Source organism: Leptonotus elevatus, chromosome 10 (genome assembly GCF_054856555.1).
Source record: "Leptonotus elevatus isolate MCC_2025b chromosome 10, RoL_Lele_1.0, whole genome shotgun sequence".
Taxonomy (NCBI): domain Eukaryota; kingdom Metazoa; phylum Chordata; class Actinopteri; order Syngnathiformes; family Syngnathidae; genus Leptonotus; species Leptonotus elevatus.
In genome coordinates, this window is record NC_141248.1 from 23261691 (window position 1) to 23286233 (window position 24543).

General features: G+C 43.8%; 1 protein-coding gene across 2 annotated transcripts; it reads right to left on the reverse strand.

The window, feature by feature from the left end:
• Positions 1-1502: 1502 nt before the first annotated feature.
• dhrs3b (dehydrogenase/reductase (SDR family) member 3b) lies at positions 1503-15577 on the reverse strand. 2 transcript variants are annotated; one of them, XM_086087100.1, is made up of 7 exons: positions 15364-15577; positions 15105-15204; positions 6172-6315; positions 5811-5930; positions 3560-3798; positions 2820-2945; positions 1503-2734 (listed from the first exon to the last, which is right to left on the reverse strand). In XM_086087100.1, the coding sequence occupies exons 1-7, from the start codon at positions 15378-15380 to the stop codon at positions 2650-2652; spliced, it is 831 nt and encodes a 276-aa protein (XP_085943226.1). In that variant the 5' UTR covers positions 15381-15577; the 3' UTR covers positions 1503-2649. The 2 variants fall into 2 exon arrangements, with proteins under 2 accessions (XP_085943226.1, XP_085943225.1); XM_086087099.1 differs by having other exon boundaries at positions 1508-2734; positions 15105-15577.
• Positions 15578-24543: the final 8966 nt, after the last annotated feature.

Genomic DNA, 24543 nt, shown 5'->3' on the forward strand with positions numbered 1-24543 from the left:
TCCTGAAGTCGACACCGCTCCTTCGTTTCCTCTCTTTCATGATTGGACAAACTGAATTATCGAGGCGTGTCTGGCGATTGTCGTTACTGAGGTCAGGCACACCTGGATTAATCAGTTTGTCCAATCATGTAAGACAGGAAATGAAGGAGTGGTACTGAGTTCAGGAAGTAGTGGACTTGTGCAACGAGACCATTGGGCCCAAATTGGACATTTTCACGAAGGGATCTACTCCCTTTTGTTTTCGGACATGTAGCCTAATGTAAGATTTGGAAAATGTTCAACATTTCTTAGCCACAACAAAAACGCTTCAAAACTGTGAACGTCTGGAGAACATCTTCGCGACCTTGAACGAACCCTGACGGAAAACCGACATTCACTACGTTCGCAAACATTGTTAACAAATAATGTGAGAGGTGTACCTACTTTTGTTAGATGCTGTGTTTAAAATACCAAATCTGACTTTTATGGAAATCAGTTTATTTTTCAAAACTTACTTTTTTAACAGCTGGGAAAGGCACAATTCCATTTGAGTGCAATAATTAGCCCTGCGTGCTAAATTAGTGTTTTGATTTGAGTACCTATTATGGCAAGCATGTGGTCAAGGGCCGCATGTCTGCTTTACTCAAATCTTGGCCCTTTTAATATGAGGAACAATGGAGCGGACAAAAAATGAATTCTGACTTGGCATCACTCGTGTGCAGGCAGTTTGAATAAAAGTGAAATGCCAAGCATAAACATTGTGGCATCTGATCACAGCTGAGACAGCAATGAAACACCCCCCCCCTCCCCCCGACTCCCTAACCCCCCAAAAAAAACTCTTGCTTCCACCTGCGCCGGGTCAGTCACCCTGGCGCTGAAGGCCTTCAGCGGGGAAAAGGACCTTCCAAGCCCGCTTTGATTTATTCAGTATTTGGCTAACCTTGCACTGAACCTGCCCCGGGAGATTTCAAAACCATTTTAGTTCTCCTCTTCCAGCGTACGCGAGCGACGTGCCTCGCCGACCTATTTCCATCCCAAAGAGCTGCTGCTCCGTCCCCGCTTCGCTTTCGCAACAGCTCGGCCTGACAATGAGAAACAGGCCCCACAGAGGAGGTCCTCCAAGCCCCGCCCTCTTCACTCAGTGGGGGTCACCTACCGATCGCAATGTGCAGCTCGACAGAGAGGTGCACTCGGGTTGGGTTGGGATTGTTAGCTACTTTCGTTTGTGTGCAATTGAATGTGCGCAAACTATGGCCCGTGGACAATATACGGCCCGCTCTGTTCTATAATCCGGCCCACCAATCATGAAATTATCAAGAGTCCCGTAATATTTGGTGCATGTAAAAAAACAAAGAACACAAGTGTTTAAATAAATGTCTTTATTTTTCTCCAGTAACTTATATCGCTGAGTCTAAAATCGACGGAAGAGTATTAGAGCCAGTGAAGAGAGAGAAAAAAAGTCAAGATTCTCACTTTATTCTCAGAATTCTGTTTTTTTGTCACAATTCTCACTTAAAGTCAGAATTCCGAGATGAAAGTCAGAATTCTCAATTTAAAGAGAAAATTCTGAGACTAAAGTGAGAATCCTGGCAAACCTTTTTTTTCTCTTCATTGGCCCGAATCCTCTTCCGTAAAAAATCTCAGTCTAAATCATGATTGCAATATGGCTACCTTAGAACCAAAAAAAATTCTTATCAGATTTAGGGTAACTCTCAAAACATGAGCTCCATTTTTCTCCCAAAAAGTGGACATAGATCCCATTTATTCTCAATGAACGACATGCAAAAGTATTTCAGACCCAAACAGCATCCGCAAGACCAATATGTCAACCTCACAATCCATCGATGCATCCACTCTGACAAGCCCTGATAAATATGTATTAAATCAACTGTCCGCTGTCGTGATATGAATGTCGGACGAAGCCCACGAAGGCGTTGCACTTTTTGCTGACTCGCAGGTAGCGTGCCATCGATTTTAATGTGCGACATTGACTTTTTGTCCCCGATAAAACAGCATTAACGGCCATTTTATGGGGTACGTGAGATGGAGTTGAGACGTGGCGGCAGAAGACCACACCGAGTCTGACCGAATACGTCATCGATCATCCGAGAGACGTAATGACAAGGCCCTGATCGACGGCGCTCATCGTGTTCCGGGAGAATTCCACCCAAGTTGAACAGTAGATAACAGCCGCCGACTCCTTGTTTTACGTCTTTGACAATATCCTGTCACGGTCACTGAACAAACGGCCGGCATAAATCTAAAGAGCGCTATCACGCTGCTACAGGCGTCAAAATCCAGGCACGGAATTCTTGACACAAAAAAAAAAAGCTCATCTCTAGAACTGCTTTTTTATTGATCTTGATTTTATGCAAATAAAAATAAAAAGTTCAAAATCAAATCAAACTAAAACAAGGGGCACAGGTTCAGACCTATACATGGATTCTAAGACGGCATCTCTGTACATTATATACAAGCACACGTGCAGCAACACACTTTCCGAGACGTTCCAACAGGGTGAACCCTTCGGTCCTTTATCGCATATTTCACCCTGCAGATGCAAATGTCCCTCTGCGACGGCGTCTCCCCCCTCCTCCAAGTACCATTAGGTCCATAGTTCCCTATTTCAACTCAGAGGATAGCGAGGGCCCCTCGAACCCGCGTCGAGGCTCATGTCCGTCCTTTGAATGTGTTCATGCAGGTATAACTCCCCGTAAACTTGTGGATTTCTTCAAGTGCAACTTGTGGCATGAAGCTGGAAAGTTGAGAAAAGGTCATGGGAAGAATATTAGCAACGGGGGGTGATGGTGGGGGAAATGACATTTGGGACCCGAGCACACCTTTTGAGAACGACGAGCGCGTGCATGGTCCAAGGCAGGTAGAGAAAAGCCACATCTGCACGGACCGCATCCACAGTCTTTTGGGCGACCACCTCCGGTTTAAGAGGTGGAAACAGCTGAGGGAATCTAGGAACGAAATGACAATGTGCTTAGGAGGACATGGTGACCAATTGGACACTTTATAGGTGGCATTTTTGGGTCTTGGGGCCTGAGAATTATTATTATTATTTTTTTTATCAAAACCTGAGAAATGCCTAGTCTACCAAAGTTATCTGACCTACTTGGTGGACCAGGGTTCAATCAAGTCAATATCAAATTCCTATTTCGGAGCACTACTTTAACATCAAATGTGAAGACAAGGCCCTTATATATATTTTGGGACTCTATCCAGGCAAACTACTGACAAATGTGTCCTGTGCCGTACCAAACTGCTTGATGGGAACAGGGTCTTAAATCAGAATGATGCAGTGGACGATTACGATGAGCGCTTCTTTCCAACACATTATTGTGACTGGCAACCGAACGAAGATGTACTGAAAACCTCATTCGGTTTGAGTCCTAGGTTTTGTGTACCATAACCCCGGCCTAGTAGTAACCGGCTTTAGTCGATAGCTAACTACCACGGTATTTTGGAAAAACAATCCGAAAGAGGACCGAGGAGCCTTTGCATATACCAAGATGGTTGAAAAAAAAAAAAAGTCTAAATAAACAGGGTTAGTACAAAGGGGAGCGTTTCCCACCTGACCCTCATGCCCTGGAACATTTCGGTGTTGGTGTGGAAGGGAAGAACTGTGGTGCAGCCAACGCCGGGACATTCCAGCAGGCCCAGTGTCAAGCTCTCCATGAAGGCCAGCGACGAGGCCTTGGAGGTGCAGTAGTCTACGGCCCCGGGAATAGGAGACTGGGACAGGATGGAGTTGATGCACACGACGCGACCGTGCTGAAGCTCCAGCATCCGCGGCAGAAAGGCCTTTGTGGTCTGACAAAAGAATGGAGGGAGGGGGTAAGAGTTGTTATAAAACAAAAGAAGGGAATGAAATATAGCCGAGAACTGGCCAAGAGTCAAGCCACAGATTATTTTCCCATTTCCATTTAGGGGATAATTGAATTTCCGTCTGCATATTTTGGTCTTATGATCTCCATTTAGAATAATGATGCCATGACTTCCCACAGGCCTCCTCCAAATGTTTCGGGAAATGAAGCCTTCAGAAACATTCCGCTTAACGTGCACCTCTGAACTTGTCGAAATGGAAAAGTTTGAAGGTTCTTCAAAAAGCAATTCTGAAAGCCCCATGTTGAGCCTTTTATATCCTTTCAATCTCGGGATTTTCTTACTTTAAAATCGTTAGCTTCATGAATTTTGACCTGTCGACGTCCTTGCTTTTTTTACCTAAAGCACAAGTCTAGCCACAAAAGACTTAAAAAACTTATGTTTTTAATTGTATACTACAAAGCAAGATATGCGACTGCTACTGCTAATTATGCTAACAATGTTGGGCTACTACTGATAGAGCTAATGCTACGCTTAATTAGGATATATACTACTACTACTAATGCGACTGCTTATACTACAACTACTGTTTGGACTACCCCTAATGCTAACGCTACAGTACTTCTGATACTACAGCTCCAACTACAGTACTTCTACTCATAGCTACTGCTATGATGGCAACAGGTGGATACTTTTATATCCTTTCAATCTTGGGATTTTCTTACTTTAAAATCGTTAGCTTCATGAATTTTGACCTGTCGACGTCCTTGCTTTTTTTTACCTAAAGCACAAGTCGAGCCACAAAAGACTTAAAACTTATGTTTTTAATTGTATACTACAAAGCAAGATATGCGACTGCTACTGCTAATTATGCTAACAATGTTGGGCTACTACTGATAGAGCTAATGCTACGCTTAATTAGGATATATACTACTACTACTAATGCGACTGCTTATACTACAACTACTGTTTGGACTACCCCTAATGCTAACGCTACAGTACTTCTGATACTACAGCTCCAACTACAGTACTTCTACTCATAGCTACTGCTATGATGGCAACAGGTGGATACTTTTATATCCTTTCAATCTCGGGATTTTCTTACTTTAAAATCGTTAGCTTCATGAATTTTGACCTGTCGACGTCCTTGCTTTTTTTACCTAAAGCACAAGTCTAGCCACAAAAGACTTAAAAAACTTATGTTTTTAATTGTATACTACAAAGCAAGATATGCGACTGCTACTGCTAATTATGCTAACAATGTTGGGCTACTACTGATAGAGCTAATGCTACGCTTAATTAGGATTTACACTACTACTACTAATGCGACTATTTATACTACAACTACTGTTTGGACTACCTCTAATGCTAACGCTACTGTACTTCTGATACTACAGCTCCAACTACAGTACTTCTACTCATAGCTACTGCTATGATGGCAACAGGTGGATACACAAATGAACTGTTTCTTTTACTATCTACTAGAAGAGCATTTTGTTGTCCTGCCTGTCATTAGAAGCCGATGACAGAGATTGCTTTGGTCTCTTGAGGCCTCCCTGATTTTATGTTTTTTGGATTTGTTGGGGTCTGGATGTTTCTTGGGCTGGGGAGGAGTTCTGGTGGGGGGGTGTCTGGTCGGTGCTGGATTTCACCTTCCTTGGTTTTCTTTGGTCCCCTCGGGTCTCCTGACGACGGTGTTCGGTTTAGGTGAACGGTATGAGATTTTTTCTAATAGGTTTTCTGGTGAGCTAACAAATACACGCACGCACGCACGCACATACACACACACACACACACACAAAAAAATAAATAAAAAAAAAAAAAAATATATATATATATATATATATATATATATATAAAAAAGAGATTGCTAATGGATCCTTTTTTGGATAGGCTATGTAAAGAAGAAGAATTTCCAGCTTTGGCGCAAAGGCTGGGAATCGTCTTGACAAGAAGACGAAAGACACAAACAAAATGATTCCGTGAGTATCCATTCTTACCCAAAACTGTCCCAGGGTGTTGATGTGCTGTGATTTGAGTAAGGCATCGTCGTCGCTATCCATCAGACTCTTGCCGTGCACCACAGCTGCGTTGTTCACTAATATCGTAACATCTCCCACCTGAGAGCAAAACACGGAGAGAGAGAGAGAAAGAGAGAGAAAAAGACAAAACATTGGCAAACGCGCCGCATTTTGCTGCACCAGAGCTGTCATCAACATTCTCCGCTCTTATTTTGAGATTTCAGTTGAAGTATAAATCTATATGCCAGATGGGAGAGATGAAGCGGCTCGGAGCCAACATGCGCGCTCGGAGGAGGAATCGCAGGGAAATATTTCGCAGGGCTTGACCAGCGCGGAATACCTTTTCTCGAACAACCTTGGCTTGCTTGTAAACCTCCTCCCGATTGGCCACGTCGCAAAGGAAGTAGTGGCACTCGGTTCCCGCCAGAGAGATCTCTGCGGCGCTTTCTTTGAGGCACTTCTCCGTGCGGCCCCACAGGATCACCTGCCGCAAAAGTGACGGGTTTAGAGATAAAATGGCGACAATGAAGATACTATAGACACAAGATTTGGACATTTCCAAACCAAACATTCGCAGCTTATCGAGTTCACGCCACAGACGTGTGTGAGCCACTGGTCACCGTCTCTTACTTGGAGACCAATTAGTACACATGTTGGTAACATGACAGACACGGGTGGAGTTGGAGGGTTGCCGAGAAAATGATTACCATAGATTGTGTTTTAACTCGTCGAGACACCGCTTCTTCACCGAGCCCCTATCGTCGAATAGCGCGGCGGATCCACTTGTATGTGTTCGTTCGTTTCGAATCATAATTCCACCGAGTCGAACCGAACGGTTCCACTTTCTTTTTTTTTTTTTTCTTTTTTTTTTTTTTTTAAGAGCTCAGTATTGTTCATTCGGAAATGTCATCATCATTGCTCTTTTTTTTTTTTTTTTTTAAATATATATATATATATATATATATATATATATATATATATATATATATATTTATTTATTTTTTGTGTGTGAACGGTTCCACTTTCAAATAGAACCGTTCTTGAATAGTTTTGCACCGCACGTATCAAAAACCGTATAAAATACCTAAAGAAATCAAATACAGTTGCGGAGAGATACAAACCGCTAACCAGACACATCACCAAACACAGATAGGTCTTGACATCCTAACTTTTTAGACCAAGGATTCCCCAATCCTGGTCCTTGAGGGCTGGAGTCCTGAAAGTTTGAGATGTTTCTATCCTCCAACATACCCGATTCATATAATCAGCTCATTAGCAAGCTCTGCAGAAACCTGATAACGATCCTGATCTTTAAAATCAGGCGTGTTGTTGGAGGACAGAAACATCTCAAACCTGGGGAACTCAGACCCTCGAGGACCAGGATTAGGGGCAGCTTGTTTGAGTCAGAGTCGCAAAGAAAGCCATTTCTGGAAAAGGGGAACGAAAAGATCGCCTATCCTGGATCTCAGAACCATGAGGAAGATGTGGTACAACTTGGTCCACTGGCTCTCTAGAAACGCAGAATCTTACGCGTAGACTCCCAAATATAGGACTTATTAAAATCATGTTACACAAGTGTAAATTCATACAAATGAGACAATGCTGGAACAAAAAAAAAAAAAACCCTGGTACGGCCTTCGACACCCCATCATTGGTGTGAAAAACAAAGCAAACACGTAATTCGGTCCTGCGCCGCAGCCAACAAAATACTGTGCGCGCCTTGCACAATATTTCTGGCAGTGAGAACGCACGGAGCTGCGCAGATAGGCAACACTCTTTTCATTGAGAGAACAGAGAGGCAATTTTCACTCCAGCAAATAGTTTTGAGCCAGATTAAAGGCTCGTGTGTGTGCGTACACGTGTGGCGGGGGTGGGGGGCGTCGCTGCCGTGTGAATCAACTGTCTCTTCATCTGCCACAAGACCAAATGAAGGGCCAGGCATCTGAGCAGGGAACACAGGGTTGGGTAGCGGCGAGGTGGGGTGGGGGTGCGAAGCCGGGGGGGGGGGGGGGGGGGGTTTACTAGTGATTGGGCAATTAGATCTGTCAGTCTCCGGGGTCAGGGAAAGGTAATGAAATCAGGGTCTGAGCCCTCCTCATCTCTCCAAACACAAATTCTCAAAGAGATTACACGGCCTTTTGAGCAGATGAGCCCTGTCATTTCTGCTCAGGAACTCTGAAAACGTGCGCAAAGTGCTGAGGGCGCAAGTGTGCGATTTGGCCGCTTGCCCGCGACTCGGGCTAATATCTGCTGGGGGGTGCGGGGGGGGGGGGATGCGGGAGGTGAGCACCAGTGGCTCTCGGACCATGCTGGCCCATTGCTAGTCTGGAGTTTGGCATGTAAATTATTTTCTCACTCTGGGCGGCACGGCGGGTTGACTGGCGAGCACGTCCGCCTCCCAGTGCAGAGGACGTGAGATCGAGTCCGGGCTTCGGTCCTTCCTGGGTGAAGTTTGCATGTTCCTCCCACATTCCAAAGGCACGTCGGGTTTAATTGAACCCTCCAAGTTGTCCGTAGGTGTGATTGTGAGTGTGGATGGTTGTTCGTCTCTGTGTGCCTTGCGATTGGCTGGCAACCAGTTCAGGGTGTACCCCGCCTACTGCCCGAAGCCAGCTGGGATAGGCTCCAGCAACCTCCGCGACCCTTGTGAGTACAAGCGGTTAAGAAAGTGGATGGATGGATTTTCTCACTCTTCAAAGGCAAATGAGGTGAGACTGGGTCAACATTGCTTGTATGGTGTTGCATGAGCCACATTTTGGCCTGTTTTACTGCCACTTCTCCTAAGAGGAATTCTAAAGTACGACGGCGTATTAAGGCCATGTATTTTTTTTTTTTTCAGATGGGGGGGTTTCGTTGGTGTTTAATGGGACACTGTTTATAAAATGAAATGGCAGGATGGAGAAAATTTTACTCGTCATACACGGCAGCTCGAGCGACAACACTTCCTGATCCCCTATCAGCTGACTAACACGAACCAATCAGAAGCTAGCATAGTAAATGTAAGTGAATGACGGAGAACAGCAGATTCGACACGTCAACTTAGCTGCTTGGACAAGAAAATAACAAATTGTATGAATGTCTAAAATAATAATTCTGGAAACATAAATGTACAATATTTATTTTAACAAATTAACTTCGATGCTTGATCCTCAGGGTGCGGACCTTCGCAAAGCGAGGCATCTTTGTCGCTGGCAGTCCCCAACACTTGAAAGTGCGAATGCGTAACATCATATGATCAATTCGGGCTAAAGCAATTACTATTTACTTAATTGAAAACCCCGCCGAAAAGTATTGGCACAAACATTCGAGTCGTACGCTACGTTTATTTCTCGTAAGTTTCTAAGATTTTTTTCCTTACAAATTTGCCACTTTATAAAGTTGCAAAGTTAAAAAAAAAATTCCCTCGCAAATTTGCGACTTTAGAAAGTGGCAAATCTTTGGACTTTTTGTCTTAGAATATGAATCCCCCTCTAAAAAAATATATATTTGTACGTGGCCCTAAAACTAGAAGAGATGGTCCTACTTTTATTTCAGAAGTTCAAATGTTCAACTTGGTAGTTACAGTTTTAGCATCTTAGCATGGATGGCCATTACTGTTGCTGATTGGCAACGGGCTAACAGTCAGAGGCGGCTAAGCAAACGCGGACATTTGACACCAGCAGCTATGAGCCTCTGCTAACTTATTAGCGTTGATTGGTTTTTTTTTGTTTGCCGGGCCATGAGAGATAAGCTCGGCCCAGACAGGTCCTGATGAATAAGTGAGAGTTTTTAATGGGATTGGATTCTTGCAAACAATGCTGACAAAGAACCCCCACACCTCCTCCCCCCCCCCCAAAAAAAATCTCATTAGATGTCAGCCCTCGAACCATGCTCACCTGTTTAAAAAAAAAAAAAAAAAAAAAAAATCACGCTTGATTCATTAAAGTTTATCAGCTGTCACAACACACAAGAAGCTCAAAGCAAACAAGGATTAGCAAAATCGAAAGGAAACAGTACGAAAACGGTTTTAATTAACCCCCCTGTAACACCCACCTCTCAATCAGGAGAGGAAAACCGACCCCGAGACGGAGAAAATTAAGTCCAACTGAAATGTAAGCAGGCGATTAGGAAAAAATGTGATCCATGCTTCAACATCTGCCGTTTTTGTAACACAAATCCAAACCCTTGGACGACATGCTTGCAGTTTTCCGTGACCTCGCTCATTTACATATTCCATGAAATGGAATTGGAAAAAAAAAACAGTACTAAGAGTCGAAAGGGGACATGCTGAGACCAATAAATCATTATTTTCCCTCCCTTGGAGCAACAACCAAGTTGTTGCTTTCCATCTGGATCTGTAAAAAAAGGGGCAGAACATGCACAATGCAATATGAATGCAAGGACTGGAGCTTGTGATGTCATTTTGTGTTTTATCGGAACATTTCTTCAGAAAATTTTTAATCAGCGTACATATAACTTTAGAGTTTAAAATGAATTTACATGCTACTTACAAAAGGTTTGGTATTCAGTACTGGCACTTGGGGAGACATTTTAGGATGAATCTAAACTGCATTAAAGGAAAGAGGAACTTAATGCGTCTTACGTTATTGTCCAACTGTTGAATGTCAGCACATTTTGCAGTTCACTAACAAGGAGCTGGAACAGCAAAATCCACAACAGGTGATTGAACCTTGACTATTCAAGTCCATTTCTATGCCTTTCTGTGACTCTTTCAGTCTCTTTACAGCTTTGTTGTAACCTTCTGATGATACTCTGACTATGTTTTCGTGCAGTCAATAATCCTTTCAAAACGTGAAGATTGGCAATATTTGAGTTTTGAAAAGTCTTGTAAACACGCAGAAGAACTTGAATATGCTCTTATTTACAAAACCCCCCAAAAAGACCCCGAGGGTTACCCCTTTTATAACCCGGATTTTTGGTCAACACGTATCGGGGTACTTCCTTTGAAACGTGTCTTTGGTTTGTGTTCTACGTATGCTCTGTGAACGTACTTGTATGCGCGGCGGCCATCTTACATTGCCGCTCGCTAAACAAGCTATAAACTTGAATACTTCGATTTCTCCTCAGCATTTCCACGTCGTTTTCTGTCTCTAATGGCGATGGAACAAAGTTTAAAGAGTAAACATAAATGGCAAAACAAGGCGACGCAAGACAGAATTACACTTTTAGAGCGAGTTGGAAACGGATTACTTTATAAGTGTGGTGAGTGACGTGAATATAATTTATTTACAAGGAGTCGTCAAGTTACGGCGGAGTTCCGTTCCTACGCTGGCGATGTAACGCGACTTAAAGTCGGTATTTACATCAAAATTACTTTGTACAGTCATTTAAAAAAACATATTTGCGCGACCCGGAAGACGCCGGATCCAATATTTCATGTTTCCGCACGGACATTCATCGCTGACGGACGGCAGAGCGGGAGCTAATTCAAACTTAAACATGCTAGTTAGACGTCCGACGCTGGAGTTAACAACAACACAACCTAAAATGACTTTAAAATGGCGTGATTACTGTGGGAAATTCATGAAAACAAAAGGTGTTAAGGACGAGGCACGGGCGGAACGACGTCGGTCGCGTATGACGATTTATCGCATTGACCGTAGAAAGTTAAAAGTAGAAATGTCTATTTGCGTATTGACTTTGTGGTCACAGTTCAGATTGCAATACGTGTGTGGGAGTAACTAAGTAATCTTCTCACGCATGTAAACGGGTTATCTCGAATGTTTTAGGAACCGGAATATTGACTTTGACCCGAATATTGACTCCATGTAAAAGTAGTCTGCGACACTTTCATCTCAGTAGTGACTGAGAACATCGTGTTTGAATCCTCTCATTGGTGTCATGAGGTCAAAAAAGTAGTCATCCATCCATCCATTTTCTGTACCGCTTGTCCTCACAAGGGTCGCGGGGGTTGCTGGAGCCTATCCCAGCTGGCTTCGGGCAGCAGGCGGGGTACAACCCTGAACTGCTTGCCAGCCAATCGCAAGGGCACAAAAAGCAGTCAGTTGAAATAACAATTCTAACTGAACCATATTGGTTGTTTCTCGTGGGTCAAACACGGCGCGTTTCGAACCGTTGCGCATCTTGCGACCGATCACCAATGCTTTATCTCTTCTAAATTGTGACGAACAACCAATTGTTCAGGTGAGCGAGCCAAAACCTCGAGGGAGCACAATTCGCTTTGCCACAACTCGACGACACCCACGTTACACTTCGATGTCTGATACCAGCCCCCCCCCCCCCTCCCTCACCTCTCTTTCAATTTCACACCCGCCACACTGAAGGGCTACAGAGGATCGAGAGGCGGCACACACAGAGGGGGCGGGTGGGAGTTCAGGAGGCAGTCGCCTGCCGCTGTCTAATTACTGCAGAGACAGCAAGGTCAGTTGCAGGGCAATACCCAGCTGGGAGTGGTGAGCTTCCCGCCTCCGGGACAAAACACACACACACACACACAAACCTGTTGTCAGCGCAGCGGCCCAACCATGTTGAATTGCACATTCAGAGGCAATGGGTGGGAAGCAATGGAGTAGAAATACTTTGTTACTGGACCAAGAAGGCATCGGGAGGTTACTTACTTACTGTTAGTCCATAAATAAATGTGTCAAGTGATACAAACATTCCACTCCTCATGCTGTCAAAAGTGAATTCTTACTTTTACAATCTTTGCATTCGACGACTGAATGTCAAATCAACTGCAGTTGAGATCTTGATTGATTGAGACTTGGGGTCTTATAAATAAATAAAAGCAGGGAGCATTAATAATGATGATGCAACAGATTAAGCAAATCAAGTTATTTCCCATCTACAGCTTTTTTTTTTTTTTTAAGAGTTGAATGCTGCCGGCTAAAAGATTGATGAAAAGCTATTGGTACATGCTAGCGCTGTTAAAAACAAATAAATAATAATAATCGATGTCAAATTTGAAAAACCAAAAATAGGAGGTTTTTATTTTTATGTTTGTCATCATTAGTTAGCCAACAGTACAGTATTTTCTTTGTCAGCAAAGCCACAGGAATGCATTGTTCTTATAGCGTAAACGTCGAGCTAATGCTAGCTAGCTCTCGAAACAACAACATGCAACATTGGGTATTTGTACAGTGTTCGAATGAGTCAAAAGTCATTTGCGCTGGAGAGACACACTAGCGAGCTAGCTAGCTAGCTAGCTAACTGCTTGTCGCACTTGCGCTAAATTACGCTTTCGATTTTTGTTGTCGTGGGGCAGGAACATTTTTAGCTCTACTATACGAGGCTGGAGGCGACTGTAATTCCATAAAGGAGTACAACTTTGTACAGTTCTCCGTCTTTCCACATGTTGGATTCACTTACAGTTGAATCAGTTTTCCTACTTTTTGTGAGGGTCTTGTTTTTATACACACATAATCTGTAATTATACTTAAGTCCGCAGCATGAGTACTTTTGACACCTCTGCTGCACATTTTTTTTTTTGGAAGCCATCCCTAAGAATTCTTTGGTTGATTGTTTTGGAGCATCGTTCTGCAACAGTTCCTCCTGGAGTCCCATCTCCGAGGATTCATTCATCAACTCTGCAGTTTGCCTTTCATGCAGCGTGGAAGTCCGCGCAGAGGAAAAAGGAAATTCTGGCCTGACAATCACAAAGGAGGGATGGGGGGGGGGCGTGGGGGGGATTTGGCGCCGGTTCACATCAGAGGTTAGCCTCATTCAAAATGGCCCCGCTGTTTCCTCTTAGCATCTATGCAGGCGGGAGGCAAGTTTGTCGGGCCCATTGGCGCAGGTGTTGCTTTCAATGCCTTCGCACCTTTGGCGCAGCCCAACAATGAGGCGCTGAAAAGCAGGACGACATCTTTTGTTGTGCAGCTGCACTCTGAATAAAAACTTTTAAAAACTCACTGGCTTTCTTTTTTATTTATTTTTTATTTTTGGGGACACGATTAAAAAACAAACAAACAACCCAGTGGGGATGTTGATGTCACGACCCCTTTTTCAACACCCTGCTCCTTCCAACTCTTTTAAAATCAAGTGTATTTTGAGGTATTTTTAGTAAACGGCGCTAAAAAGCGGACGACAGGCAGCAGATGGCATCCAGGCCACAGTTTGGATACCACCAACCAAAAATGAAAGTGAAGGTGTGTCGCACACCTAATTACAATCAGCGGCCCTCCAAGTCGGGGGGGTGGTGGTTGGGGGTGCTTGAAAAATGTCAATATTTTTTCCAAAATCCCAATTGAATCCAAAATAATATGAACTCATTAACGCTCGGCTGCGTAACATTCAGAGAAACTGGATGACGATGATGATGATGATGATGATGATGATGAGGGACTCCCTAAGCCCAAGTGGCAGCTCTTTGGGAGGGTTAGGTACTTTGCAAAACAATTTAAACATGGCATCTACACTTCTTCAGAGTAAATTTTACTCTAAACTGAGCGTATTCAGTCCCATTCTACATAGAAAGTAAAATGTACACTTGGAAGAGAGTAAAAAAAAAAAGAAGAAAAAAAAAGAAGAATAAAGTCATTCAAGGGTTGAGGAACAAACCCACAATTTCAGGTTGGGAGACAGCCAATGTATTCCCTGATCCACGCAGCTCCTGCCGTGTGTTAGCATAACGCTCATGTCAGCTGGTATCTTTTAGTAACTCCAACTCCTCTTGGATATAAGTAGTAGGAGTGGCATAGCTCAGGTGGTAGAGTGGATCTCCCAAGCTGAAGGTTGTTCTTCAAGCCTTGTGTCACTTTAAACGAGTACAATTTAGTCAAAAATATCTACTTGCAAAATTTACTTGGAATTTCTAAGTGAAAAATCTTTAATAGTTTTTTTTTCATGTGATATGCAAATTCTCTCGTACACACTAAAAATACTAAATTTACTCTATTTTACTCTCTTCCAAGTGTAAATTTTACCCTATTTAGAGCAGCACCAAATGGACTCAGTTTAGAGTCAAATTTACTCTACAGAATTTGCTGTGCAATTGGATGTGAATATCTTGCCCCGATTGGTGGCTTAAGGTTGCTATCATTTTCCATACGATCGGTTTCAGAACTCAGTCCAAGGTGCATCCTGCCTAAAGTCAACTCGATTTCGCCTCCTCAACCTGTCAATCCCACCTCAGCCCTTCCCACAAAACACGCGTCACGTCAGCCCCGCTTGCTGCCCTTTAATCGCACCAGCGGTCGGCCATTCACAAACCCCTGCGTGACCCCTGCGTGACCCCAGCTCTCGCGTAAAAAAAAAAAAAAAAACTCCAAAATGTGCACAGACACAACAACAAGCGACTCTTTTTGCGTTTACCTTCCTGGCGCCCTGCTTGGCAAACTCCTTGGCCAGGTGGCGTCCGATGCCGCGTCCGCCTCCCGTGATCAGCACCACCTCGTCCGTCAGCTGCTTCCGCCTGCTCGGCACCAGCCACGACACCGCCGAGCGCAGCACGCACAAGAGCATTTGGACCGGGAAGAGGAGAACCCGACACGCGCTCCTCAGCTCCATGCTGGCCCAAAATCAAGTCTTGTGCACGTTTTCTTGAAAAAAAAAAAAAAAAAAAAAGTCTCACCTGCCGCTCTCGCTCATGCGCACCTTGCGGAGAGTGTTCGGCGCACGTCAAAAAGTGGCGTCCGAACTTCCTGACGTCGCCGGCGTCATCGCGCCTCCGAGCTGCAAACTTCTTGTGCGCTCCGCAAGCCGCCGCGCGCCGCTTTTTATACGCGCGCCTCCCGCAGAACGTCGAGCGCGGAAGCCGAGCGGAGCCGAGCCGAGCCGAGCCGAGGGCAGGCTGCAAAGGAGCAGGAGGGGTGGGGGAGAAGGAGGATTATGGCTGGGGGAGGGGGAGGGGGTGGGGCCAAGTAATCCTGATTGACATACTCACTGGTGTGGAGGGCTTTCCAAAAAAAGTGGTCACCCCACTGAGCTCCAGGTGGGTGCACCCCCCCCCCCCCCGACCCCCCACCCTAATAGAAAAGTGAGTCCAGATCACCTCCAGTGAGAGATGCACGATTAACAAGAGAATCAAAAGTGGTTATTCTTAATTTGGTTTATCGGGTGGGCAAAATAAAGAAGACACGAATCCATTGGGATTCACTTAACGCCCACGTGATGCTGGTCACGTGATTAGCAGCTCCATCCACGGGACTCCACCTGTGTCATTAGTCAAACGTCAAATGATAACTTTCATTTGCAGTCAGGTTATTAAAAAAAACATCATCATTCATCACATTTTGAGAGGGGGGGGGGGGGGTCTGATGCGCGTGTGCGCGCGTGTGTTTGGGAAATAAAGGCCCACCGGTCTTGGGAAGCCGAACACAAGCCAAGTTCTGTCCCGATGATGCGTCCGATTTCTTGTGTCGAGATTGACAACGCAATGTTACTTCGTGCGGGATTTCTGCCGGCGGGGGCAGAAGAAGCGTCTTCTCGACAATATGTCTATGGAAACAAGCAAAACTAAATACGGCAGGACGCCAAAAACATGAGCCAAGGTTGGAAAGCCTGCAAATCTACAATGTCACTTGGTGTGTTTTGATAATAATACACAAGCTATTACTGCCATCTACAGATCAGATTGGAAAGTTCAGATAAGTCTCTCTCTCTCTCTCTCTCTTCCTCCCTCGAATGGGTTCTAATAGCAACCAAGAGAATGATGTGGCTCCTATTTTGTGAACTATTTAACATCCATTCTGGTGGTTATGTAGCATCTATAAAATATATATTTTTTTTTAATATTGTACTTTTTGGGCCACTTTAGGAAAAATCGACACACTTTAGGGTTAAAAAATGACATTCAGGATAATTCATCCGTCACATACGGGATATTTTGAGCAACATTATTTTTAACGTTGTCCTTCACATCCTCTTGGTCAGACCAAGGACAGTAAAATACTTTGGCATAATGATGGAACATGAACAGAGAGCAGGCAGAGCTTTCTTGTTTTTCTTCATATCAAATTGGCCGACGCTTCTCTTGTTCCGTCAACTCATTGGATTGATGACGTCACGCTAATTTAGACGTCCCTGATTGGCTCACGAGTGGAGCCGAGCTCACAAAAAAAGCTTCCCGGGCTTGTTTGTTGCCTCGGCGGTTTACAGCGTCAACTTTATTGGCACTGCTTGTTCGATGACACGCTTCATTCCTTTTATCGTTTTTTTCCCCCTCTTCTTCAAATATGATATCCACTTGTTATACTTCAGTATGTGCACCGTCATGCTCCGTGGAGTTATTCTGTCTATTCTGTTCATCCACCTCCAAAGATGCAATCTCTGTGTTTGCTTCCATATTTGTAAATATGTGGTCCACATGTCATACCTAAGTACCATAAAACACATTATTTGGGTGGAAAATGCAAACAAATTGAATACAAATTATTTTGGGGTTATTGAATACTGTAGTAGTCATTTTTTCCACAATGAAAGCATTTTTAAAATTAGACCTTGTTTTCAATATTGCATTCTGACTGTATTCATGCACGATTACTTTGTATCTCTGCCCAATTTGTATTTAAATACGATTTTATTCTTGCTAACATTACAACCTTTTTATTTTTTTAATTTTTTTAACAAAACAAAGCAATTTATTGTAACATGATGAGATATTTTCTTGAAAAAAGGCTGTCTTGAATCGTGTGAAGGGCACAAAAAATAATAATAATTAAAATCTCAAGACTATCAAAGCATTCGGAGAAGTGAAATGTTTTGCCGAGTTGTAACATCGGCTAAAATCAACCAGCAATGGCCCACAACAAAACAATTTCATATCTGCACATTCATTGACCTGAAAGCTTTTTTTGGGGGAGGCTGTTGTCAAATCAAGACACTCGTCCTTTCCTTTCCTCGAGAAGCTGATAACCTACGGAGGAAGTTGTGATAAGGAATGAAGTGTGTGAAATGCGCAACAAAAGGTAAGTCGGGCTTTCCTTTAATGTCATCAAAGGAAACGTAGCTTCTCGCGAGGAATAACTTTTTGCTTTGACTTTGACCATCAAACACTCGTTTTTTTTTTTTCCTTCTGTTTGTGGAAATGTGTTTTTCCCTCCGAGAGATTTTTTTTTCTCCTCATCACTGTCGCCTCAATTCTAAGTGAATCAACATCGGCTTTGTGCTTAATAAAAAAAAAAAACATTATTATCATACAAATCGTTGATTAAAATAAATAAATAAATAAAGTAAATAAACTCAACAAGTCCTTTTTTTTTCCTGCTCGCCCTTTGACGAACTGGAGCGGAGGTCGATTGCTTATTTGTAGTGATGGCAAAATGAAGCTTCATGAAGCATTTGCGATATTTTTTGACTCCTCTAGATGGCACTCATGATTCAAAAGATGCAATGCAAATGTAATCCGTTTTCATTGCACTTGCCTTTATCTTTAAACCAAGAGCACCATCTAGAGGAGTCAAAAAATATCGCAAATGCTTCATGAAGCTTCATTTTGCCATCACTGCTTATTTGGTCAGCTGGATGGCAACGCATGCGTCAAACCGTCCCGCGTTTCCTCTCACGGGTTCTAATTGGCCCCCCGGGAGCCACGAAAAACCACGGCATTGCCACGTCGCCGCCTTTCCGTGGCGTATTGCCGAGTTTGGGATCCTAAACCTAAAGCTATAAAAAAGACATTTGAATGAAGGGTACGACTGATGTGGTCAAGAGGGTTTTACCAACCTCGCCGTATTGCAGAATCAACGGACGTCCTTCTTTTTTGCACTGGACTTTTGGTAACTACGGTATTTCGAGTGTGTCCTGGTGACTGACCTTGATGAGACATCTACGAGGACGTCCCACAGACCTCTGACCCGAGCACGTTTAGACCCTTTCGGCTCCTGGTGTATGCAGTAAAGCTTCACGGCTGCAATTCGTGACTCCAGACTTGGGACAGGACTTCTTTTTGGGACCCAGTCTCTGAGGAAAATCCCTGGATCCCGATGGAATGACCGTGTGACGGCAATCGTCTTCTTCATCTTTCCCTCGGCGAAACCGAATCAGTGATGACGGCCGCAGCGAATCTTCTTTCATCTTTTCTTTTCCACTCTCTCTTCGGCGGCAACTTCAGCTCCGCTATCTGCAAATCTTCACTCGCCAAATCCATAAACCTCTTCGGTCATCCTCTTGCGCTTCCTACCCTGGTGAATCCATTTCCATTATCCCTCTGTCCTTCTTCTTCTTCTCACAGAGGTGGGCATTCCATCAATATTGACAAAATGTCCATCAATCTGTCAATGACGGACGGCCATTTGTTGACGATTGAAACTTCTAAAAACGGACGAATTTTGTGGGCTTTCGTCCGTCAATGTAATTGTCAATAAATTTGGACGTCCCATTTTGGTGACGGATTAACGAACGATGATTGACGGAACGTTGACGGATGCCCACCTCAAACGATCGAAAGATTGACGGGACGCTCATTTTGCTGCGTGCACAATCGACGGATGACGGATTGACGGTTCGGTTTGAAATAGTGACAGATTGACGGCGACGGTGACGGAAGGGTTTCCCGATTGTTGACGATTGCCGAGTGACGGATGCTGAAAATTCATTGACGCGCCTTCAAGCTTTGTCTCCAATCTTTCCAATCTGGGCTCATTCCACCGCCGTCCCTCGAGGACCTCAGACAACCATCGGCTTCATGACCGGATCCGGGGAAAATGATTTCCTTGTGCTTACTTGTCAGCCCTTTCTGGACCTGAAGACCGAAGACAGGAAGAAGAACTGCACTGTGGAGATTGAGTTTCAAATCCTTGCATCTCCACAAGTGAAAATGTGATAATAAACCTGACCAAGAAAACGACCAGCGCTGGTTTAGGCAATCGACGACGGCGTACAAGCTCTGAAGACTTGGGCTGACCGATCCTGAACTCGGACCAGGTTGGATCCGTTTAGAAAAAGCATCAAATTCAAGTACATCAATCTCGAGTTAGGTAGGGACTATGCAGTGGAAAAGGAGCATACGCCAGATTGTTTAATGGCCTGCTGGTGTTCCTTTTCTCGCTTCCATCTGGGGTACGTAACCCGAGGACGCAATTTGTGGGCAAAGTGTTGATCAATAAGTGCTGCATTTCTTTGAGGAACGCGCGGCATATCCCGCACTCCGCATGCCAACCTTCTGCCTTTTTTCTGTTTTCGTAAGCAGTTCTCGCTCCCGTGTCATAAACGAGGCACACGGCTGCGTACTCACGTGCGGTCTGTTTGAGGAGCTCGCCACGTCGCAGCGCACCAGATAAAAAAAAGCCGAGATGGGTAAATAGAAGCGAATGGAGAGTCCGTGAGCAAACAAGGAGCTGCGAGGCGACTTCGGGTTGGCGTCTCGTCTCGTCTCGTCTCGTCTTGTTTGAGCTGGCGTCCGTTTTTTGCGTAGCTCGGCGCAACGTTTGCGAAAGGCAGCGTTAGAAAAGCAGCATCATTTTCAAAGCACACAAAAGCGCAAGGCGAGTCGGAGGATGTGCGCCGGCTTACGCTGAAGGACCAAATGCCAAATGATTGGTCGTCACGAGTGGTGCGAAAGGGTCAGCGTTGGTCCACGATTCGGATCGCACAAGATCCGCGGATTGGCTGGTCTGGGGAAGGGACAAAAAAAAAAAAAAAACGAACTAAGTGCGCATTCAGTCGAGACCATTTTGGCATGTCAAGGAAGTTGAAACATACTCAACGTAACACTTCAAAATAAAGTTGACCGAATAGGCGACAGTAATACATTGCAATGCAAATAGCCTTACTTTGAAGTTGGCCCGCGTCAATGGCGCGATGCTAGCTTGACTTCCCTTTTAGACATTTAGGATTTCTTTATCGTAGTTTTATTCGTTTATTTTTAACAGGGACAATGCAAACACACGTACGCACTAAGCAAAGCTAGCAGCTGAGTGCAGCACATGCTAGTTTACAGCCCCCCCCCCCCCCCCCCCCCCCCCGTCCCTGGCTGAGCTTTTACACTCATTTGCAACCAACATCAACACAACGCTGGTGTCTGTGGATCTCACTCGGCTTCATGTTTCTGGGGTTAGGGGAAGAATTCTGGTGGGTGGCCCGGTGGGTGGTGTCTGGTCGGTGCTGGATTTCACTTTCCTTCTTTGGTCCCCTTGGGTCTCCTGACGGCGGTGTTCGGTTTAGGTGAACGGTATGGGATTTTTTTCCTAATAGGTTTTTGGTGAGCTAACAAATACACGCACGCACGCACATACAAAAAAAAAAAAATATATATATATATATATATATATATAAAAGAAAAAAAAGAAGAAAAAAAAAGAAAAAAAAAAGAGCAATGATGATGACATTACCGAATGAACAATACTGAGCTCTTAAAAAACAAAAAACAAAAAAAACAACGCTATCCCAAACTCCTATTCAATCGCTAATTTAGGACGCCAAGAAAGCGCTAATTAATTAGCCGTCATTGTATGATACGGCAGAAGTCTCCGACGTAAGCGGCTAGCTGTTAGCGTGACCAATGAGTGTCTGGCTTACTTGAATTGTTTTCAATATTCTGGACCAAGGCTAATTTGTAATTCACTTTCCATGTTTAAAGGAAGGGAATGTGCCTTAAATCGCACGTTGAGGGCTTTTCATGATATAAAAAAAAGAGGATAAATAGAATTTAGTCTTCATGTATTTTATAAAACACTTTTCCCCATTAAAAAAAAACATTAAAAATGTCAAACAGCCGTTTAGAATTTAGGAACACGACCTTTTGCCTCATATTGCACTTCAAGTTGGATTCCTAAATTTGGATCGTTTTTTTTTTTTATTTACTGGGAAAAAGCGTTTTACAAAATAAAAGACGACAAAGTACTCTTTATTCATTTCTATTTTTGCTGATCCGAAAAACGATCCGACCCGTGACTCAAACCCGTGATCCATTGCACCGCTACTTAGACCAGTAATTCCCCCAAAAGATTCGCCGTCCCAACAGCGTGCCACGAGAGATGGTCACAGATGCCGCTTAAAAAAAACCCGCAAGACTTATTGGCTTGACGGAGAAGTTCGGCTTCAGGCTGGAGGCGAGGATCCGGATCTGAACGGAGAAATGACTGAAGAATCGCCAAAGAGGCGAAGATCGATAGAATCCAATCGGTGTGCTCGTCACGTCGCACCCTGGCCGCACCCCCCCCCCCCCCCTGCGTCCAAGCACTCCTTCAAGGCTTTAACGCAGCTTGAGTGGCTGTCAGCAGACAGCAAGTCGGGCTTTTAATCCCAGCGTTGCGCTGATGGACCAAGATAGAAGTCATTAGCAGAGCAAATTTCTGGAATACGTGTCAAATGTAGCGGGCAATTAAGGAGCAGCTTGCCGCCGCCGCCGCCGCCGCCGCCGGAGCGAGCCTCTTGAAGAGTATTAGAAAAGAAGAGGTCATGCACTTGAAGGCTTAAAGGGTTAACTATATTAAGACGACAAGCGACTTCCAGGGAGTCTGACATCAGCCCGCTTTTTTTACACTGTCTGTCAAAGCAGCCGAAAGAAATGCATTAGCACATGAGCCGATGTCATGTTTCTGCCAGAGCCGCCCTCAAATTAACACGTGTTTGGATTGTTCCTTTAATGGTTAGGGATAGCTGAGCTGGTGCCGATACTTGTCAAAATGCCAAATATCCGCATCGGCCCGTTTCATGAATCTGAAGGCCGCTAAAGCTGGTATCTCACTGAGCGGCGAATGCTTGCCAACGTAGCCAATTTCATTTATAATTGATCTGGATTTGTAAGATGTTCGCACAGAGTTTTGAATTGTTGTAGACACATTTCAGACAAATTTTTCACTGCAAAGATCTTTGAAACCTTTTTTTACGAACCCTGACGAAAAGCCCAAATTAGCTGCATTCGCGTGCATTTGTCGCTCAGTGAGACACAGGCAACTTTTCATTTATGACTCTATTAAAATTTCCACTTTATTAGAAATGAAAGAGATCCCTGCACTTTTTATTATTATTTTTTTTAATTAAGATTTTGGAAACATTAATTTAGCTTAACACATGCCGAAACTGCAACTTTTGTTAGAATTTTTTTAAACAAATTTGGTAATTCTTTGTATGTTTTATTTAAATTTTATGTTGACGCTAATAGTTTCTCTTTTACTGCAAAATATCGGCTCGAAAAATCAGTTATCGAGCCTCTCCTTGACTACTAATTATCGTTATCGGCCTTGAAATAAAACATATCGGTCGATCACTACTTATGTTTAATACACCAAAATGTCAAAGCTCTTTAGGTGAGATTATATTTTTTAATGATGGAATACAACGACACTCGGGAACACAATTTTTTGTTGAGTTCGGTCTGACAGCTTTTTAGAACTCATCTTTGGGTGCGGAATCCAAAACAGAACCCATAAAGCATAGGAGGGAGGTGGCCGGGCATCCAATGTTGTATCAGTGGCGTCCTAGAAAGCGGTTGTGTGAAAGGGGGCGTCGGCAAGTGTGAAGGTTAACATAGGACACCCCCTTTCTTGTTGAAAGGAGCCGTCGCTGGCCAACAAGCCAATAACCCGCTTCGGGGACTCGATTGTTACGCGTCAGCATGAAAGCGGCTTTGGAGTTGGCTGGACCGGACCGAAGTTTAAACAGCCACGCAAGAGCAAACCAAACATTATTATATATGAGGAATTAAATATTAAACCAGCAGCCGCACCCTGGCGATGAGCAAAACACACCTAGGGGTTGTATATTTTGTATGCACGCAGCAGTTGTGCTCGTGAACAATGAAAAGTAGGTCCGCCCAGATGCGCGTTTTATTGTTGCGGAGAAGTTAATGTCTGCGGCGACTTCCTTTATGGCCCTTCCAACCAAACGCGCTTCGCTCGAGTCCGCAAAGCAGCAGTCATGTCTGGAGTTGCAACATTCCGCTGCAATTCATGGGAACGAACTACTTTTATGGCTTTGTAACATTTCAAAGGGAATATTTTTCATTTTATTTTGGTAAATAACAGGATTTAAGTAGCCTTAAAGTAAAAAAAAAAAAAAAAAAAAAAAAAGTTTGGTGGTGGTGGGGATTCATCAAGAAGTCACTGAGCTTGCAACCCGTGGGCCGCCATCCTTGACATCAAGTCATGGTGAAGGACGTCAGAACTCGCAGCCAACACGAGTCAGGTTTCCATCCAAATGGTTTGAAATTTTTAAGCAGATTTTGTGAAAATGCGCAAAACGGACATGCCACTTACGCCCGTTTCCATCTGTTCTTTTTTTTGCGAATATTGACGTGGGACTCCACCGCTGTAGGTGGCGCTATACACCATAGAGTCATTTGAAGAAGAACAGGACTGCACCGTGCGATGACGTCGTATGAGTTTTCTTTTGTAATTCTTGATAAACTGTAGCGTCTCTTTGCTGTTTTCCATCTAAAGTTGCGTTAGTATTCGCTAACTCCAAAAAGATTTCTGTTTACTTTGTCGTCCGACATTGCTTTGAAACGACAAACATACGTCTGACATAATATCCGGTCTTGTCAGCGTTTATTGGCAAAACCTATTTCCATAGACAAAATTCGCATTTTCTTTTTTTGGGTGATACTCTTCAAAATGCGTAAAACCTTTTTTTTGCGAATTTTGGGCCCTTTTTCCGAATATCTAGCGTTTCCCATTCAGTTTTATTTTCGCATTTCTTAAAAATTTCAAATAAAAACGGGTGAATGGAAACCCAACTATTTACAGTTCCCTGGAACATTCTTGTGTTTAGAAAAAAAAAAAACTGCAGACCATCCGAAGCGTGACTAAAGTTAGCTATCATGAAAACTGTTCCACTAATAATCTGCGTTTAATTACCCGAGCTCCTCTGT

What these genes read in the sequence shown, in the direction of transcription:
- dhrs3b (XM_086087099.1), bottom strand. Translation starts at nt 15,299, where the DNA reads ATGGAGCTGAGGAGCGCGTGTCGGGTTCTCCTCTTCCCGGTCCAAATG. An exon ending in CCAAGCAGGGCGCCAGGAAG is followed by an intron (nt 6,316 to 15,104) that starts GTAAACGCAAAA and finishes CTTTTGCGGCAG; the next exon opens with GTGATCCTGTGGGGCCGCAC. An exon ending in TTCCAGGGCATGAGGGTCAG is followed by an intron (nt 2,946 to 3,559) that starts GTGGGAAACGCT and finishes TTTCGTTCCTAG; the next exon opens with ATTCCCTCAGCTGTTTCCAC.